The sequence below is a fragment of the Nyctibius grandis genome, chromosome 3 (assembly GCF_013368605.1).
Source record: "Nyctibius grandis isolate bNycGra1 chromosome 3, bNycGra1.pri, whole genome shotgun sequence".
Classification (NCBI taxonomy): domain Eukaryota; kingdom Metazoa; phylum Chordata; class Aves; order Nyctibiiformes; family Nyctibiidae; genus Nyctibius; species Nyctibius grandis.
Genome location: NC_090660.1, coordinates 83,895,180 through 83,916,046, shown reverse-complemented (window position 1 = coordinate 83,916,046; position 20,867 = coordinate 83,895,180). Strand labels below are relative to the sequence as shown.

Below are 20,867 nucleotides of genomic sequence, written 5' to 3'. Positions count from 1 at the left end.
CATGATAACATTCATGGCCACAAGCTAACATCTCAGTGGATCCATGGGGTTTTAGAGTCCTTTGCTGACATTGCCTATTGCCAGAAGAGAAGTCAGCATCACCTCTGTGGGGCTAGGCCCACGACAGAAGTTTGTTGATCGACGAATTCTCATGTAAGCTTAGGACTGAAGGCTTTAGAAGAATCAAAATTATTATGGCAAAAACAACAACTCAGCAGTGCTGTGTCCTGGCATTTGCAAATCTGCCTATACTAACAGCTCCCTTTGTGGAAAAAAGTCCTTAGGACTAATGCCTACAGTTTTAGGAGAGTGTATACAGTGCTAGATTTTAGAAACATGAAAGTGGAGTTGGTCCTACATAAGCAGGTCTAAACTAAAAACAACTTTGCTAGCTCTTCCAATGTTATGCTTAGCCTCACAATATTCTGCTTTTTGTGAAGCTTGAACTCCCGGTTTCATGTGATTATTACACAGTTATAATAAATAAAAACTCTAATATTCAGGCTTTGTGAGTTGCAGAGGGAAAAAGACCCTAAATTTTCAATAAAAAAGGCTTAAAAGCCAGAGATTAATACAAAGAATCCTATTGGAAACTATACTGAGGCACACAGAAATCAAGGAGGTGATTGGTGACAGCTAACATGGCTTCACTAAGGGCAAATCACGCCTGACAAATTTGATGGCCTTCTACGACGGTGTCAAAGCACTGGTGGAGAGCAGGAGATAGGAGAAGAGCAACTGATGTCATCTACCTGGACTTGTGCAAAGCATTTGACATTGTCCCGCATGACATCCTTGTCTCTAAATTGGAGAGACATGGACTTGATGGATGGACAACTCGGTGGATATGGGATTGGCTGGATGGTTGCACACAAAGAGTTAAGGTCAATGGCTCATTGTCCAAGAGGACACCAGTGATGAGTGGCGTTCCTCAGGGGTCGGTATTGGGACCGGTCCTGTTTAGCATCTTTGTTGGCGATATGGACAGTGGGATTGAGTGCGCCCTCAGCAAGTTTGCCGATGACACCAAGCTGTGCAGTGTGGTCAACACATTGCAGGAAAGGGATGCCACCCAGAGGGACCTTGACAGGCTTGAGAGCCGGGCCTGTGCAAACCGCATGAAATTCAACAAGGCCAAGTGCAAGGTCCTGCACGTGGGTCGGGGCAATCCCAAGCACAAATACAGGCTGGGTGGAGAATGGATTGAGAGCAGCCCTGAGGAGAAGGACTTGGGGGTGATGGTTGACGAGAAGCTCAACATGAGCCGGCAATGTGTGCTTGCAGCCCAGAAATCCAACTGTATCCTGGGCTGCGTCAAAAGCAGCGTGGCCAGCAGGTCGAGGGAGGTGATTCTGCCCCTCTACTCTGCTCTCATGAGACCCCACCTCGAGTACTGCGTTCACCTCTGGGGCCCCCAACATAATAAGGACATAAAGCTGTTGGAACAAGTCCAGAGGAGGGCCACGAAGATGATGAGAGGGCTGGAGCACCTCTCCTATGAAGAGAGGCTGAGAGAGTTGGGGCTGTTCAGCCTGGAGAAGAGAAGGCTCCGGGGAGACCTCATAGCAACCTTCTAGTACCTGAAGGGGGCCTACAGGAAAGCTGGAGAGGGCCTTTTTACAAGGGCATGTAGTGACAGGATGACGGGGAATGGTTTTAAACTGAAAGAGGGTAGATTTAGATTAGATATGAGGAAGAAATTCTTTACTGTGAGGGTGGTTAGATGCTGGAACAGGTTGCCCAGAGAAGCTGTGGATGCCCCCTCCTTGGCAGTGTTCAAGGCCAGGTTGGATGAGACTTTGAGCAACCTGGTCTAGTGGAAAGGTGTCCCTGCCTGTGGCAGGGGTGTTGGAACTAGATGATCTTTAAGGTCCCTTCCAATCCAAACCACTCTATGATTCTATGATTCTATGATTTTTTGCTCTACTGCAAAAATGGGAAATACTCTGCTACAAGCTATTCTGCAAGTATGTGTGTGTCTGTGGCAGCAAAAAATCAAATTAATTTGGAAAGACTGTCAAGGGTATCTGTCTAAAACTGTGAAGTGAAAACTGAAAACAAAAACTGCTTTATGGAAACACGAACAAGGGAACTCAGCAGCCTCAGAATAAGTTATGTATATTCCTCCAACAAACAGAGGTCTTCTGGCTACCTTAACCTGATGCTGCAATACTGTTCCAATGTTGTTTTAGCGGAGATATGAAAAACGGGGACAAGAATAAAAAATGAAGGTTTAATAATACTAAGCTTCAGCTGGAAGCATTGTCAACCCGACTAAGATAACACAGGTAAAAGACTGATGTCCCACCAATAGTCTTTTTTTATGACTTTTTTGTCTGGCCTAAGCCTCTCCTGAAAGAACAAAGACCCATGGAAAATGAGAAAAATCTGAAAGACTAAGAGGGAAACAAATCAGTCTTATAACCTGCATCTTGTTCCTTGCTCGTTGCCATCCTAAGCAGATGACTGGTATGATGAGGTTTCAATGGGCCTCTCAATTTAACCATCTACCTTTTTGAGGGATTCCACTGAGCAGTGTTTTGCCCACGAAGTTACACTTCCACAGCTGGAGCTTTTCCCTTCCATCTTAAAACAGATGCAGAAATACTTATCCCAACTCAATTTTAAATTGTATTTTCTTATGGGAAGGCCAAATGATCTAGAATACGTTGACACCAGCAGGCTGCATTCCTCAGTTCCCACTGCTAATACGTTGGCAGCTTTACCTACCTATATTCCAATATAACAGGAACAGAAATCATTTAGAAAAATTCAGATTCCTTATTTTGTCAAGTAAGCATGGATCTATCTGTTTTGAAAATTGCTTTAGATGTTGGTGCCTTGGCATAATTCTGCCTCCTTTTTCTCACTCATGATTTCTTTACCATGACCAAAGTTATGTAAAGACAATAAAAGATTTCTTTGTTGTCATGTAAGCCTTGCCATCTACCTGATGGATCTTTATTTATTCTAGAAACCAGTTGTTGTACTCTAAATGTTCCCTAAAATGACACTATGTAGTTCTTAAAGGCATTCCTTTGGGACCGGTCTCATAAATCAGAGGGGTATGAGCTAGACTTAAGCAGTGAAGAGTGACCAGGGTTTTTTAAATGTGACTACACTGACAGCCCTCTCAATTTCGCAAAGAAAGAAACAACTAAACTTAACATACAGCTGGCAGTGGTGCTAGGCCGTGATATCCTAATCCTAACACTAATAAACCCTATGCTGGTCCTGGAGATTCATGAATTCTAAAAACTTGTGGAAGTTCAGAATATTCATGGGATTACAATGTTTTCCATCAGTCTGAGTCCAGTCAGCATTTAGTGGTTGATGTAGGTTCAGACCTCAGACTGAATACTTTGAGAGTATCCAGCAGGCTGAGAAGACATTATCCTTCTGCAATGGGATGCTTATGTGCAAGCACCATATTTTTTTACTTTGTGGTCTTCCCTTCCCATACACACATTGTCATTTCAGAGATGGATTGTCTTATTCAGGAGCGCATCACTCTAAATAGTGAGTCCTTACTGGCAATTTTTTTCAGATGAAGAATGCCCTTCTGAAACAAATCTCCTGATTGTGCCCCACTGTGTTGCTTTTTCACCAAAAGACTTCTAGGAATGCATGACTGGATTCCTTTAGAATAAAACTAAACCAGAAGTAGTACTTCATGAGTCAGCCTACTTTACTTAAGCTGCTGATGGTCAATCATTTCAGAGGATCACAATAGACCCGGTTTAAACTGCCTCAAACAGATAGAGCGTGGATGCCAGGCCTTCAGCACCATTTCACTGTTCTGATTGTTCCTATCAGGTTGTATTTCTTGCTGCTATAGATGTAACTAGGGGCAATTACTATAACAAAGAAAATTCCCAAAGTGAGATAATTACAGAAATGTTGAGATTAGCCTTGCTGTCACATTTGAGTACATGGCTTTTTGGCTAGTGGAGTCAGGGCAGGGAGAACTGGGAAACTACAAACCATGAATTCAGAAGGGAGCATAAACCACCACAAGTGCTGAAATTTTTGGCTCTTGAATCTTCTTTTCTACATCATGTTATGTTGACCGTAAAACCACAGGAGAATTGTGTGCCAAAGAAAGCATAGAGTCGGTAGCATCATTTGTAGAGATCCCCTGGGGAAAGGGTTAAATAAAATTTTAACAGGTTAAGGTTCAGTAGCAAGACCCACAAATTAGTCAGTTATAAATAGGTCCAAACCCCCTTTATTTTCCGTAACTGCAGATCCCCTGAGATTTTCTTACGGAGGATGTCTATGAAATTCCTAGGAGAAATAATTTTTATTTCACTATGAGAATGTTTTCACTGTGCTAGAAGCCTGAGACCATTTTAAAATTCCTCCCTCCTAAAAATACCTTTTTGACTGGAACTCCCAGAAAAGCATTTTTGAGCCCTGTAATCAAATGATAAGAAACTCATCCTTTCTTGGACATTCTTGGGGACAGGAACAGCAACAGTCTTCTTCTGAGTCCTCACTTCCCTGAATGTCTGCTATTTTGTACCTTGAAAATTCCCTGGCAGATCCTTCAGGTAAGATGAAACATTTCTTAGTGTTATATTTTCAACAGACTTTTCTTCAAGATAGTACTGCAATACTAACTGCTGCAGAAAGGAAAAAATAATCTGCAATTCCATTAAGTGGGCAAGATACTGTTATCAATTTAAGCCATAAATCCAATCGAATGTCAGAGCTTGAAATGGAATTCCTTACAAAAAACTTCCCAGCTTACAGGTAATAAATAATATAAATCCTGCAGGCTGTCTCTTCATTCTCAATAGTGCTATGTTTCTCCAAGGGACTATTTGAAAATTAACCCCTAAACTTGCTAAGTCAAAACCCAGTTGACCAGCAAGTTGGGGAACATGGATTTCTTTGCCTTCTGTTCAGTTCGTTGTCTGACTCTGGCTTGAGTATTTCTGGCATCCACAGATACCTCTGTCTAGGTCTCGTCCTTGATCCTGTTCAAGAAATGAATTTCTGTTACAGCAGCAGGGCTCACGTACAGCATTCTCACTTCTTAACCTAAATACTACAAAAAAATACTAGAAATGCCCCACTGGTTGTGTAATCATCTGAAACTCAGCCCAAGAAACATTGTCTGTTCTTAATAGATGCCTGAAAGAAAATATCATCCCAAAACTGAAAAAAATGGTAGTAGGAAGGTAGTTTGGTTTATCAAGTGCTGTAAACAAACTGACCCACTGTCCTTCACTAAGTTTTGTTTCAATGCCATTTCAAGCAACCACCTTCCAGCTGAGCAGCTTAAACAGTTTACTGTTGTAACTGCTTTTATCTCTCTGAAATGAATAACAACTCTCTAAATATGGAAAATAACTACTAGAAAACTAATCTTACACTATCTACCCAAAATACTCAAGTTTTGATTTTCTTTGAGCTGTCTTGAATTTAAAATACACAACAGGCTTCTGATTTATTTTCTATTATGTTTTGCTGACAAGATTTTTCCTCTATAATCATATTACTTAAAGTATTTATGAAGGCTGAGTTTGTTCCTCCTTTATGTAGAGTATCAGATTGATGACAGCTTTCAAATTATTTTTCATCATGGAAATGTAAAAGAAAGATATAGGACTAACTGGAAAAATTAATCATATAAGGCCACTTAAATGGCAAGAGACTATACCATTTGCATAGTTTGTTTCAAACTCTACAAAATTCCCACTTAAACTCCTTTAAAAATGTTACTTATAAGAGAAATTAAGAAATAGACTAGCCTAAGTTCTACATACTCATACCCTTAATGGTATATTTCAATCATAATTCGCTCAGCAACAAACAGGACTGTCATGGCAGCTGAAGCCACAAGAGGTTTAATGCAAATCAAACACTGGAGTAAAAATAATGTCATTAGCATTTGCTATGCATAAGCAAATAAGCTACTCTTAATTTTTCTTCCTTTATTTCACAAGGTGTTTCTGGACAGATCTATCTATCTATCTGTCCTCTACATACTTTTCTAAATAAGCACTCACTAAAATTCTATCACACTGCGTGAGCTCTTCTTGCTTATAAATATAGAAGAGATCTGTATTGACCATTGTTGAGCTGGCTACAGAAACATTTAGTTTAAAAACCACAAAGAAGTTGCATATTCTAATAGGTACACCCATCATAAACATGTTCTGTACAGCTGGCACTGAAATACATTTATGCAGGAAATTATTCAAATGTCAGGTCCTGGAATCAGTGTTGTGTAGTTCTTGTCCACTGAAAGAATAACAGCAGCCAAGCTGTGATTCCTTCAAAAGTATTATAATTCTTTTAAAATTGGTATTCAAAAATTAAAACCTTTTTTTCTAGATACAGTATCAGCAAATGCACCTGAGCCTTCAAAAACTGAAAAATCAACTGAACCAGCTAAGACAATTCAACAGGAACAGTGTCAGCTCAATGATGGGAAAGAAGATGCTAAGTGAGTAAATTCAATTTAAAAATCTGAGGCTTTTTTTCCCAGACTTAACATTTCTGTGTGCCATATTTCAGTTCTTTAACAGTCCCACCTGTCCTGTAAGGATTTGAAGAGCTTTATTTCAATTCTAAGGCAACCATATATAAGAGGTATTCATTTATTATGTGCTTTTGATAGCTTGTTGTGTACGCCATCCTAAATTGCAGGAATGAGGAAAAGGATTTGCTCAACTATACTTATATACTAAATCTAACTATGCTGCTGCTCAGTTATTATTACTCTGACTTAGCAAAGGAGGAAGTCCCAAGATGCTGCCCTGAATAGCTGGAATGTTTGCCACATCATTTTGACTTAAAAGCTTTTTGCCCTGCACATTTTTTTGCTGAGTTGTACCATTAAATCAGCATTAGTCTCCACAACCAGAGGATTAGGACTGTCTCTTCCTGAGAAGAGACAAACATATTAAATAGTAATATTCCTTCAGGGGAAAATCTAGGGTCATTCAACCTTTGGAAAAAGCTTAGCTGACTGTTTTGCTAAAATAGAAATAAATATGAAGTCTAGAAAACAGTAATCCTGGAATAGTCTGCCTTCATTACAGAAGTATAGATTCATAGAGCAGCTCAGGTTGGAAGGCTGCTCCAGAAGGAAAGAGGTCCAAACTCCTGCTAAGAGCAGGACAAATTTAGAGGTTAGACCCAACTCCCAAGTTAGATGAGGTTGCCCAGAACCTTGTTCAGTATAATTGTGAAGGTATATCTCCAAGAACGGAGTTTCCAGAGTTTCTCTGGGCAATTATGTCCACCGTTTGACCATCCTTATTATAAAAATTATTACCTTGCATATAATTAAATTTTCCTTTGCTCTAACTTGATTCTGTTGCCCCTCATCCTTTTGCTGTGCACCTCAAAGAACAGTCTGGATCCGTGTTCTCCATAGCCACTCATTGGGTAGTGGAACACTGCAATTACCTCTATCTTCTCAACTTTTCATCTCCAGTCTGAACAAACCCAGCTTTCTCAGCATCTCCTCATATATCCTGTACTCTAGTCCTCAGTCATCTGAATAGCCATCTGCCAGTGTTGCACCATGTGATTAGTGCCTTTCATGTACAGGGGAGGCTACAGCTGGATACAGATGCAACCTCATAAATGTCACACAGAAGGAAAAAAACACTCCCTCTCAATCAACTGGCTATGCTTTTTCTAAAGCACAGCATGTAGTTAGCCTTCATTGCTGCAAGAACACACTGGATTCATATTCAATTTGTTGTCCGCCAGGACCCCCAGATCCTTTTATGCAAAGCTGTTTAGATTCTAGTCAGTCAGATCCAAGCCTTTACTGTTGCATGGGGTTATTCCATTCCAGGTATGGAAACTTGCATTTTTCTTTGCTCACCTACATGAAGTACCTGCCAGCCTGTCCCCTCAGCCTATTGAGATCCCTTTGAGTGGAAAATAATGAATACACTCAGTCCAGAACAGGGTAGAAACTCCTCCTGCTTATTTTTGCCTTCTATTGTTTTAATTAACCTGATGACACAAAGCAAAAGTCTTTACCTGACATGGAGTTATTTAACTTGTAGAGAAGATTAGCTATTTCCTCTCCTTCACCAAGACAGACTTTCTAGTGCAGTAACAAGGAATAAACAAGCAAAAAATTAATGCATATGCCTCTATAAAATAATACATGCAATTAAAAATAAATCTAACTAGAATGACTGGAAATGTTGTAAATAATAACTTGGTAATTTGAATGTGAATAAGTAATTCAACAATAAAAACCTAGATAAAGCATCTCCTTTTTTGTCATTGTAGGATGTTATTAGATGCTTACACTTCCACTGGTAAATCCTGTAACCATGGTTAACATAATTCCAATATGCTTATGAAACAAAGGGTTATGTTGCTTATTAGTAGAAGACAAAATCTGTCTGTTAAAAGAAAATTTAAAATGTTTATGCTAAACATTCTCTTTCCAGAGCTGTTCTGACTCACTGTCATGTGTGCATCCAGATATACCTAGTCAGTCTAATTTGAGCAACAGCTTCTAAAAATACAGCAAATCTTTGTTAAATTCTACTGTGAAAACAGTTACACACTAAATTCTGCAGTAGAGCTTGGAAGGCATGGCACTGATGCCATCACATTTGTTTGAAACTAAACTATAAACAGATCTACCATACAGCTTTCAGAGCTGGAGGGAGAATCATTTTAAAACTGTGCCTTTGAGAGAATTTAATTCATTGCCCCTGAAGATTCATGGGAGTCTATTCAGACACTGTTCTGGATCAAGATCACTACCTTATTGAGTCTATGTATTCAAATTTACTCACTAGAATATTTTCAAAGAAATCAACTGCCTTTATCATGTGAGAAAAGCTATGTAAATGTGTACACATATGGAGAATTTGAGTCAAATAGATACACGTAGTCTACAAAAATGGCAGCAAATGAAACATGCTCAAATCACTGTCTGGCACTGAGGTCAACTAGAAGAATACAAAATGCTTCCTGAAGAAGTGCCATTTGTGAATTACCTTTGCTTAATGCTAATTTCTGTGTATTCCCATACCTGGGAATTATTTGGAAAAGTGCTAGTTTGACTCGTCAAAACCGTATCAAGGACTGTTCGTACAACTCAACAGGATAGTCAACTGAGAGTTCCATTGTCCATGAGTTTTCCCTGTCACTGTTTAATCTACATTTGTATAATGTCCAAATAGAGATTAGTAACAAGTGGTGTCCCTCAGTGGTCTGTATTGAGAGCAATACTATTTAACATCTTTATTAATGACATAGTGGGATTGAGTGCACCCTCAGCAAGTTTGCAGATCACATCAAGCTGAGTGGTTTAGTTGATTCACTGGAGGGAAGGGATGTCATCCAGAGGGACCTTGACAGGCTTGAAGAGTGAGCCCATATGAACCTCATGATGTTCAACAAGGCCAAGTGCAAGGTCCTGCACATGGATCAGGGCAATCACCAGTATCAGTAGAGGCTGGGTGATGAATGGATTGAGAGCAGCCCTGCAGAGAAGGACCTGGGGATATTAGTACATGAAAAATTATCTATGAGCTGGCAATGTGCACTTGCAGCCCAGAAGGCCAATTGTATCCTGAGCTGCATCAAAAGCAGCATGGCCAGCAGGTCAGAGAAGGTGATTCTGCCCCTCTACTCTGCTTCCAGCTCTGGGGTCCCCAATACAATAAAGGCATGTATCTGTTAGAGCAGGTCCAGAGAGGGCCACAAAAATGGTCAGAGGGCTGGAACACATCTCCTAGGAAGAAAGGCTAAGACAGTTGGGGTTGTTCAGCCTGAAGAAGAGAAGTCTCAGGGAGGCCTTATTAAGGCCTTTCAATATATAAAAGGGGCTTATAAGAATCACAGAATCACAGAATCACAGAATGTTAGGGATTGGAAGGGACCTCGAAAGATCATCTAGTCCAATCCCCCTGCCGGAGCAGGATTACCTAGACCATATCACACAGGAATGCGTCCAGGCGGGTTTTGAATGTCTCCAGAGAAGGAGACTCCACAACCTCTCTGGGCAGCCTGTTCCAGTGTTCGGTCACCCTCACCGTAAAGAAGTTTCTCCTCATATTTATGTGGAACCTCCTGTGTTCCAGCTTGCACCCATTGCCCCTTGTCCTGTCAAGGGATGTCACTGAGAAGAGCCTGGCTCCATCCTCATGACACTTGCCCTTTCCATATTTATAAACATTAATGAGGTCACCCCTCAGTCTCCTCTTCTCTAAGCTAAAGAGACCCAGCTCCCTCAGCCTCTCCTCATAAGGGAGATGTTCCACTCCCTTAATCATCTTCGTGGCTCTGCGCTGGACTCTCTCTAGCAGTTCCCTGTCCTTCTCGAACTGAGGGGCCCAGAACTGGACACAATATTCCAGATGCGGCCTCACCAGGGCAGAGTAGAGGGGAAGGAGAACCTCTCTCGACCTGCTAACCACACCCCTTTTAATACACCCCAGGATGCCATTGGCCTTCTTGGCCACAAGGGCACACTGCTGGCTCATGGTCATCCTGTTGTCTACTAGGACCCCCAGGTCCCTTTCCCCTATGCTGGTCTCCAACAGCTCTGCCCCCAACTTGTACTGGTACATGGGGTTGTTCTTGCCCAGATGCAGGACTCTACACTTGCCCTTGTCATATTTCATTAAATTTCTCCCCGCCCAACTCTCCAGCCTGTCCAGATCTCTCTGAATGGCTGCGCAGCCTTCCGTTGTGTCAGCCACTTCTCCCAGTTTTGTGTCATCAGCGAACTTGCTGACAGTGCACTCTACTCCCTCATCCAAGTCATTAATGAATATATTGAATAGTACTGGTCCCAGTACCGACCCTTGAGGGACTCCGCTAGACACAGGCCTCCAACTGGACTCTGTCCCATTGACCACCAAGAAAGATGGACAGAGACTTTTTACAAGGGCCTGTAGTGACAGGACAAGGGGAAATGGTCTTAAACTAGAAGTGGGTAGATTCAGATTAGATGTAAAGAACAAATTCTTTTATGATGCGCATGGTTGAGACTCTAGTTGCCCAGAGAAGTTGTGGATGTCCCATCATTGGAAGTGTTCAAGGCCAGGTTGGATGGGGCTTTGAGCAACCTGGTCTAGTGGAAGATGTCCCTGCCTATGGCAGAGGGGTTGGACTAGATGATCTTTAAAGGTCCCTTCCAAACCAAACCAAACCAAACCACTCTATGATTCTATGATACTGTTATGGAAACAGCTGTAATTTGGTTGGTTGAATGAAATCAAAGTTGGTGAAATGGTTGGTAGAATTTTCTTAACTGGAATTTCAGATTTTGTCCAGCTGTATTTCAGGGAGCAGAAAGGGCCCAGCTTCTCCCTGAGGGAAGGGAGATGAGAGCCAAGGGTAACCCCAGCACAAGCAGCATCTTTACCAACAAGGTACAGTCCCACAGGGTCTGAACACAGCAAGCAGAGCAGGATCCTAGTAACAGGGTCCCTCAACAAGGCAAAGTGATAAACCAGGTTTAGGGTCCATCCAGTGAGTCCAGTCAGGAGCAAAAAAGACAGGGCCAGACAGGACTGGAGACATGGCTACAATATGGCTCCAAAGACCATCCAGCAAATGGGACCAGAGACAGAACTGGAGCTAGACACACCTAGATGTAGCTCAGGCAGTGACTAAGACCTGAGCTTAAGTGGACACCCCAGGCCCATGGGCAGAGGGTGTGGGTGAAACTCCCACTGGAGGCTGCTCAGGGCCATTAAGGCCTGTAGGTGTACTCATGGTCCTGGTACTATGTTTTGACTTAGATAAGACTATTTTCCTATATTAATCATCCCCCAAGAGCCATTTTAAGAAAAAGTCACTTGATCTGCACAGTAAGAAATTATCAGTATGCCCATAGAATGTGATTAAGATACATAATAAGGTAAGGTTTGTGGATATATATCTGCTCACAAACCATATACATCCAGAGCACCCCAACTGGCATGGAAATTATGTTAATAGAAAAGGTTTCACCTTCTCTTCTTTTAATGTTTTAATATGCATCTGTGCAGGCTCAGATACATGGAGTAAGGAAGAGGGAAGAAGGCAGTTGTCCTGTTTGAAACAGTACACTTTTCATTTAGATCAGACCTGTGTCTCTCCATGCAGAATTTCAGTGGAAGGTAATGAATGTCCACACAAGGATTTTAGACTTTGAAATCTTAGGTAATATTCTTTATGAACAATTATACTAATGCAATTAACTTTTCTGAAATCAGTAACACTACTCATGTATGACAGTTTGCAAGATTGCACACCAGCTGTGTCCTCTTTCCAGTTCAGCTGCATTAGAGTAGCTTTTTACTCATGGTGCAGCACAGCCTGTATTATTTATTAATAGGAAAATAGGGTTTGGAACTTCCTCTGAAAGAACAAATAAACTTTTTGTCTTGCTAACTGAACGACAGCTTTGACAAAGACTGCATTTACTCCTGAAAATTCCCCTAGAAACTCTTTGTCCACAAGGAAAAAAAAAAATGTTTCTGGCTTTCCCTCTCAGTACTTCCTCATTTTTAAAATACAGCAGTACACAGCAATGGACATTAATAAACAGTAGAGAGACACAGCACTGGTCTCAGCCACCTGAACACTATGTCTGAAAGAGGAGACACATAAGAATGACTGATGTGCCAAGGTGCTGAATTACAGCCAAGTGACTGAAACTTTTAATGTCTGTTTCCTAATGGCTTAGATAGGGTTGCACACAAGTCATCTCTGTCTGCCAGAATATTGTTTCTCCCCTCCATCTTTAATGATAATGTAACAGAACAATAGGTAATTTGCATGAACAGCTATTTGCTGAGCAATAATAATCTCTGAAAGGGAGGGCTAAGGTTACACTGTCTCTTCACAGCAAGAAATAAGGGAACAGAACAACACTCGGGACTTAATTTGCACTCTAATAGAAGACAGTGGAGTCTTATTAACAAGGAACTAGCACAAAACATCATTGCAGCCTTTATAATATATCAAGATTGCTTTCTGTTGGCGAGGGTTCATAAAAACACATGTGCGTATACACAATCCTGCACTATGAAATGCAGTGCAAGAATTTCACGTGAGATACTGCACTGCACTTAAGCAAACATGGCACATCCCCAGGGAGCTGTAAGGACCAGCCCTTGCCTCAGGGATGGGGAGCCAGCAACACAGTGGGCAGGGCAGGGCAGGACAGGGGCCTCCCCAGCCAGGGTCCAGGCCCAGCCCCGAGCAAGACGAGTAGGGCAGGCCCAGGGGTAGGAGCCAAGGCCAGCCCAGAACCCAGATCTCCAGGCAAGTCTGTGCTGATAAGGCAGGTCTGGAGCCAAGCCAGGAAAGCAGCCACCCAGTGGGGAGCTGTAGCTGTGGGCCAGGCACTAAAGCCACTGCCGAAAGCAAAGGTCTCCAGATCACCTTGCTCTGCAAACAGGAATATAGCCTTCTGTACACAAGAGAAAATGACAGCATGCTTTGTGAGGGTACTGTTTGGGACCCAAAATCTAACAAAAAATAAAATTAAAAAGACATTATTTAGATGATGACAAAGGTGGCATGGGAGAGGCAAATGTGAGACCTTAGTATGACCCTACACTGAAGGCTGGGAACCAACACAGAGTCTGTGGCATGTGGTGGCTGATGAAGGGGAGGACTGTATAAAGTGTTTTGGCATGTAAGAGTAGAGGGGAGACAGATGCTTAAGGAACAGGTAGTAGCGGATGCCTGGCATCAGAGAATGAGACAAGCAAGTTGCAGGAAGTCCTAGAAAAAGTAGAGTATGGAAGAACGGTAAACAAAGCATCTGAGAGCGTACACCAGAGAAAACAGAGGGATACAAAGAGCTTCTATGACCTCTTCTCTCCTCTGTGTCTTTTAAAAGCCTTTAAGCCTGGATAAAGTTGTAAGACTCTTTCATCTTCCAAGATTACCAAGGTGATTACAAAGTACTATTTATACTAAGGCAGTATTCTGAAGCCACAGTCAAGGATCATGAATCCTACTCTGCAAAATGCTGTGTAAATGACAATCCATATTCCCAGGTTGTGAATAAGAAAGAAATACATAAAGAAAAAAATACAGTGGGAAACCGGGACTTCAGATGCTTTTAGATTTCACCTCAAGATCTTACATATTCTGGGTTATGTTTAGAGAGGAACAAAAAATTATATCTGATACGCCACCTTCAGAAGCCAGGTGTCATGAACAAAACTTGTTCATATAAATTGCACTAAATAAATTTTAATAAAATATAAAAATTAGACAAAGTATGTTTAACATTCCCACCCAGTAAATGTACTCTTCTGATTCTGCTTTGCAAACGCAGAAATCTAGCTTTCAACATTTTCAAAAAAGGGAGCTCCAGTGTTGCAAACTGCCATATGAGTGCAGGTGGTTCAGGAAGACTGAGTTTTGTGCTTGTAGTTTGCCTTTTTCATAGCCACATCCTATTACCTAGTAGGCTATACCAGTCCTTCTCAGGCCCATAAAGGAGATTTTTTTCCTCTCTAATTTGGCTAATAGCAAAAAAAAGAACAAAACAAACAAAGATTAAGAGACAATTTGCTATGTGGTGCATAGTCAGGTCAATAAAGAGAACTCCTGCTGGTAGCATGTTCTCAGTGAGTTATGCTCTTCATTTAGCTCATTTACCTCGCCTAAGAAAATTACCGTGCTTATTAGTGCTTGCCATCCACTGGTTGCAAAACATCAATTCACCAAGTAGATGCATCTTAGAGAGACTATGTCCTATCACAAGAACAAAATCTCAGCAACCTGGTGAAACAGACCCAGTATCAACCCTCTGAAGAGTCTCCAGAAATCCTTGATTACTGTGGGAACACCAGGACTCAAAAAGATGGCACTAAACTCCAATCGACTCATGGCACTAAACTCCAATCGTCTTGAGATAAAGTAAAACAAGGCCAACATTGGGCACTTCTGAAAAATCCCAGTTTAAACATAGCTACAAGCATAATTTATAAAGAGACTAATACCTTTCCTTACTTGTTTCCAGCTAATCACTGCAGCACTTAAAATTGTGAACAAATCGAATTCATCCAGTATATTTTGTAAGCCGGACTGGGAATACAATAATGTATTAAAAAATCAAAATACTTTTCTTAGCACTTATATTGCTTCTGCTCAGGTTCTTCTTTCAGAGCTTGTCACTTTTAGTGCTTGGATTTGAATTTCTGCAATGGCTAAATTGAGAACTTGCAAATTAAATAGAAAGGTATGCTGCCTGTACCAAAACAGATTAAACTTGCTGTAATCATTGCTGAGATGTATTTTCCTACAGCATTCAAATTCCATCCATTCTGCAGGATGCAGTTACCCATGCTAATTAATGCCATTCACTCTGCACAACGATCAAGTAGGTAGCCTGAAGCTAAAAAGGTAGCGAATTGGGAAGTTTTTCCTTGAAGGCTTAATGAAGCTATTTCATCCTGCTTTGAGCTGTGGGGACTAGGATTACAGTATATCTCAAAATTCTCTACAGTCCCAAGCTTTAGGATCTGTACGAAAACAGATGAGAAATTAAAGCATCTATTGAAAATTAATTTTTTCAAATTTGAGACATTTTATTGCAACTTTTTTTAAAATTCACTATGACAAATATTATAGTGTTTTCATTTTAGCTTTTTATTCTCTGCGTATTAATAAAAACTGAAGAAGAGAAAGTTTGAAGAAGGATTTGTGCTGTGCTCATGAACTCAGTACAGCACTGGATCATTCTCTGATTAAGACATTTTTTCCTTAGCCATAAATTTTTATATGCTTATGGAAATAAGTTATGAGTTTGCATTTAGATGTGTTTGAATGCAATAGAACTTATGTGTATATGATAAGAAATATCTTTAAAAATTCCTGATAAGAGGCAGATGCCTGACAGATTTAATCACTTAACAGATAAGAAAGCCCCAATGACACAACAGCACCAGATAAGGAAATAAGTGAGGCAAGACTGCCTCAATTATTATTATATGGTTCTTAGAATATTATACTTTTGTTCTAAAGTAATGAATGTCAGAAATTATACTGCCCTTATTTTTTACGTCATAGTAAATATCCAGTCCAATTAAACAACTTTATATCACCAGTGACATTAAAGATAGGTGATTTTTCAAAGTTAATTGATACTTTCAACATTCATCCTACTTTCTTTTGCATAGTCCATACTGCAAAATTACTAATTAAAATAAAATATTATTCACATTTTAATCTGGTACTGAGAGTTCCATGTGTTCAGCATTGAGACAGACTTCTCCTTAGAGAGTACTGTTAAGAAGATTAGAGGATTCACAGCCTGTTGTGATTGAATAACTAGGAGGATTGTCAAAGAAGCTGCTGTGACAAACCTTTGAACTAAACAGGAGGCATCTCATGCACCCTAGATGATTAGATTTCAGTCTGCACTGTATCAAGGAGTTTGTTCTGAGTCCAATGGCAGTAGATAACTCTGAAAGATAGTGTCTTCCTTGAACATTGTTGCTTCTATATCCATTTTGCTGTATGAATACAACATGAGGTCTGGGAAATGGATGATCTCTGCATTTTATTTCAAAAACACTTCCTTAGGGCCAAAAAGAGCATAATTTCTGTGCAAAGACTCTGAACTAAGGGAAAGTAATGAATTCCAATGGAAAGTTTTACTTACATGGTGTCCACATGAAGCTTATTAATGCTTATGGCCTATTCTTGCTTCTATATACAACCGAAACCAACCCAAATATTATTATATCTCTAAGTTTAAATTAATGAAATATGTAAGAAAGTAGATAGTAGGAAAAAAGTAACATCAGTTTAAATTCAAATTGCATTGTGAAGAATAACTCAATCCCAAAATAGAATGGAAATAAAAATGTATTTTGTTCTTTTTTCTTGCAAAGAAAGCTAATATACTGCCAGTATTTCGAAACATGCAGCAAATAGAGAAAGACATAATCTTCTGGATCACTAAAGATGGGTCTCTCTCAAACACTTTCCCTCTTAAAAGAAGAGTTGATGGGGCAAAGGAAGATATTTGTTTCAAGACCGCTAATGAAAATTAAAATTTAATTAAGAGCTTTTTGAAATTCCATGGAATCTAACATGTCAACAGTTTGTTTCAAGACTGTAAGATAATACATTTATCTTAGAAACTCACTTTCTTAGCGCTTGAGCTGTTGAGAGTTTTGGCAGTAGTGGACCCAGTGTTACCTATACAAGGGAAGTCACTCATTCACTTTCCAAATCTTTATATATTTCAAGTTTGTTTGCTGAAAAGGATTTCCTGTTGTGCTGCACCCATTCTCTTACATTCTTGGGAACCACTGCCTAAAATAGATTTCATGATCTTAGCTGATACAATCATGAAATCTGTCACACTTGTTTCAACTTCCACTCATATTAGAAGCATGTCTGTAATCCCAGTCTTTAAAGGCATACAAACTTTCTTCAGACCTTTAACTCATACTAATTCATTATGTTTTTATTTACATTTATTCTTGTTACAATACTGTTCTTCAGCTCAAATACCTCTTTTTCCTACCTGGTTCTCCACCAAAATTTGTATTTATAGGCAATTATCCTATTGCCTCTCAATCTGTTTTGCTGTCCTTTTTAAAGCCAAGTTCTCAGTAGCCTTGATCATTCTAAGAGACTTTATACAGTTCCTTATGTTAATTCACCTTTTGAGTATAGCTGGTCAGAATAACTCTCGCTATTGGCTTATATACCAATATTAATGCTTCCTTCACTGGCAATATGTGAGGTGCATCCTAGGCTTACACTTGCACCAGTGTTTTTCATAGCCAGATTTCAGTATGGCTCATAAGCACCCTGCTGTTGACTAAAACACTTGGATATTTATTCTTTTGTCATCTGCAATTGATGATCCCACCATTTACAAAAGAAATTCTTATAATTTGTTCTTAAATGCATCTCTGCATTCTGTAGCATTGGATTTGCTCTCATTTCTATTACTCAGACTAAATAATTCCATTTTCCCTGTATAGAAATCAGTCCTACTTTTTAATTTTCCCAATCCCATGTCCTATCAAACATCATTAGCACACTAGTATGTTTTGTACCGATGTCATTAAAGAAAATATTAAAGCTCACTCCTAAAACTCCATAAGCTTCTGTGCAGGTAAAGGACTATAGTCTCCTTTTGCAGGCAACTCAGAGCAGAAACCTATCTTAGTAATTCTGAACCTCTCTTCAGAGAAGCCTTCTATTGACTGTAAATGGAGCATAATCAGAATAGCTCAGAATACCCCTGTTCCTGTACCAAGCAGATGACTAACATTTTTTTCTGTTACAGAGAAACATTAGGTTTCCTAGTCATTTAGGATGTGTGAGCTTAAACTTGGAACTGGGGACAGATAGAGGGATCTGATTTCTGTAACATTATCCGCAGTGGGATTGTCAGCACAAACTGAGGATGTGTTTTTGAATCAATGCTTAGAACTACATTTTTCTATCTATTCTCATTGAAATATTTCTCAGCTATACCATCATGTTTTGTGGACATTTGTATAGCTATGCATTGTCATATCCTTCTGAAAATTGGTTATTTGAATTAGACACTCTCCATAATTTATTTAAGACAACAAATTATTTTTTCAAGACATAGCTTGTAAATACAATCATAAATCATAATGTCAGTGCTCAATAAAAGCATTAAAAGTTCTATTGCAAGATCAAGAATTTTATTTCCAGCTACATAGGAGAAAGTTCCTTAAGCACTGCAAAAAGAAAGGTTATAACTGAAATCAGCAAAAAGTGGTATGGATTTTTTCCAGGCAGCAGCATACATTTATGAAACACATTTTCTCAGGGGTCACCTGGTAGATAAAAGATGGAGTGGAACTCAAATATTTGGTGTTCATTGCCAAAAAGCAAGAAAGAATTAAACTCTAGATTGCAACTTAGAAAAGGGTAAACTTGAGTTATTCTGAACTAATCTATTGCATTTCTTGATCCCTATTTTGTTTGAACTCTTAACACAGAAAACTTCAAAGCCACAGTACTTAACGGATGTTACATACACTAGCACACTCAATGCAGTATTTACATGGCCTGTTCTTTCAAGGTCATTTTCTTCCGCTATGCTATAAGTGTCTAAATCTTTTCCCTTGGCATGGGGAGAATTAAGGCACTGTAACTTTACTCACTAAACAAACAAGTTTAAACCTACAATTTAAAAAGATAAAACCTACAAATCAAAAACACAAGAAAACTATATTATTATTATACTTCTATTGTTATATATGTTGCTACTGTTAAATAAAATATGTTTGAATAACAAAACTACGTGCATAGTACATGAATTGTGGTCCTGACTTTTTAATTTCCTTGGCCATGTGAAATTATAACTTTCTGCTCTGTAAAGGACTATGTGTTGTAGTAAGTAATATAGACCTAGGCCTATTGTAACATATTGCACAAAGGTCAGAGATAAATTTGCTTAAAGAATAACATATCATCTTAGAGACAAATCCTAGCACTCGGCACAGCTCAGCAAAGAAAACTGAAGGCAAAGTGTCTTTCTGCCCAGCTAAGCAGCGTGTTAGTAAGGGAGTAGATTTACCTCTGACTGTGCAGATCCACCCCTGTACAGCACAAACTATTCAGCTATATAACACAGGCAGATACAAACCAGGAACTGAACGATATCCTCAAGTTTGATCACCCCCTGAGAGCTTTCACACAAAGAATAAAACCAAAAAGTCCTGTATGAGATCAATCAAACTGTAATTATAACTGTGAGGTGTGAATGAAAATAATTATGGATTCAAAATGAGGCATTATCTTCTTACCAGAGCATGCTAAAAATAAGTCAAGCTAACCTTTCTCACAGGCACAAGATCTGAAAGTCTGAAGAGTAGCAAACCAGAATCAGAAAACATTGCAATGTAGTACGACGGACAAATTAAAATTATTAAATGTGGTTTCTTCTAAGAGAATTACCTTAGCAGGGTCTCTGACCTGGAAAATGTACTCTTGTTCCTGCTGGCTGTCACGTTCTGCTGGCACCTGTGTATTTATGTAAATGAATTTGTAAAACGTGTTAATAGAGTTAATAAAATTTTACTACATGAAAGAGCATGTATATAGTGAAAGAAACATTGCCAAAAAAAACAGAGGAGAAAAAGAGGAAAGTACCTCAGTTCTGCTGGGGAAATGGTCTCAGGCCAGTCAGGAGGTGCTGAGTCAGACCCTAATTTCCACCAAGAAATTTCCACCGCTGCATGCGGTGAAAGGCAGCTGCATGGCACTGGTGTCACACATTCATGGCAAAGCGCCACCTAATGCAAGAGATGGAGTGAATATTAAAAGTTTTTTAGTCAAGTTTGAATGGGCTTCATTAGCCAAGTCAATTTAAAGTGCACCTCCACACAAAGCACATGTACAATACACAGCTTCAAATTAACAGTGTTCAACATGCAGCCTCTTCCATCTGTATTATCCAGAGAAAATTTAAAGTAAGTTTTTTGTTACTAGAAAATAATAGAGGACAAGGTAATGCAAACCAAATGAGAAGTAGGGCAAGAAAAATCAATTTCTCATCAACTGTGAGGCAAATAACTTTAAACAAATTCACATAGTTTCTAATCAGTACCAAATAAAAACATGGTTCCTTTGGGTTACATTGCAATGATAAAGCATCAAATTTATGATAGAGGAGACCTTAACTTTTATTGGAAAGGCTGTGAAATAACAAGAAAATCCCATGCAATTTATAGCTTATCCCTAGAAAGCAGATAGAAGGGGGCTTTGGCATGACACTTGTGATAAGTGTATTTTACTATAAGATAGCTAATGCCCTGAGCAAATACAGTAACAGTAAAGAGTAAGAACTATTTGAAATTCTTTGCATAGAAGCTGAAAAACTAATTGTGACGTGTTAGCTCAAAACA

General features: G+C 39.5%; 1 protein-coding gene across 1 annotated transcript in view; it reads left to right on the top strand.

The window, feature by feature from the left end:
• Positions 1-20,867, top strand: part of CNGB3 (cyclic nucleotide gated channel subunit beta 3) — a 70,618-nt gene that overhangs the window by 10,036 nt on the left and 39,715 nt on the right. Inside the window, exon 3 of the mRNA XM_068397171.1 lies at positions 6,346-6,457. Within this exon, the coding sequence (XP_068253272.1) occupies positions 6,346-6,457 (112 nt within the window). The remainder of the gene's footprint in view (positions 1-6,345; positions 6,458-20,867) is intronic.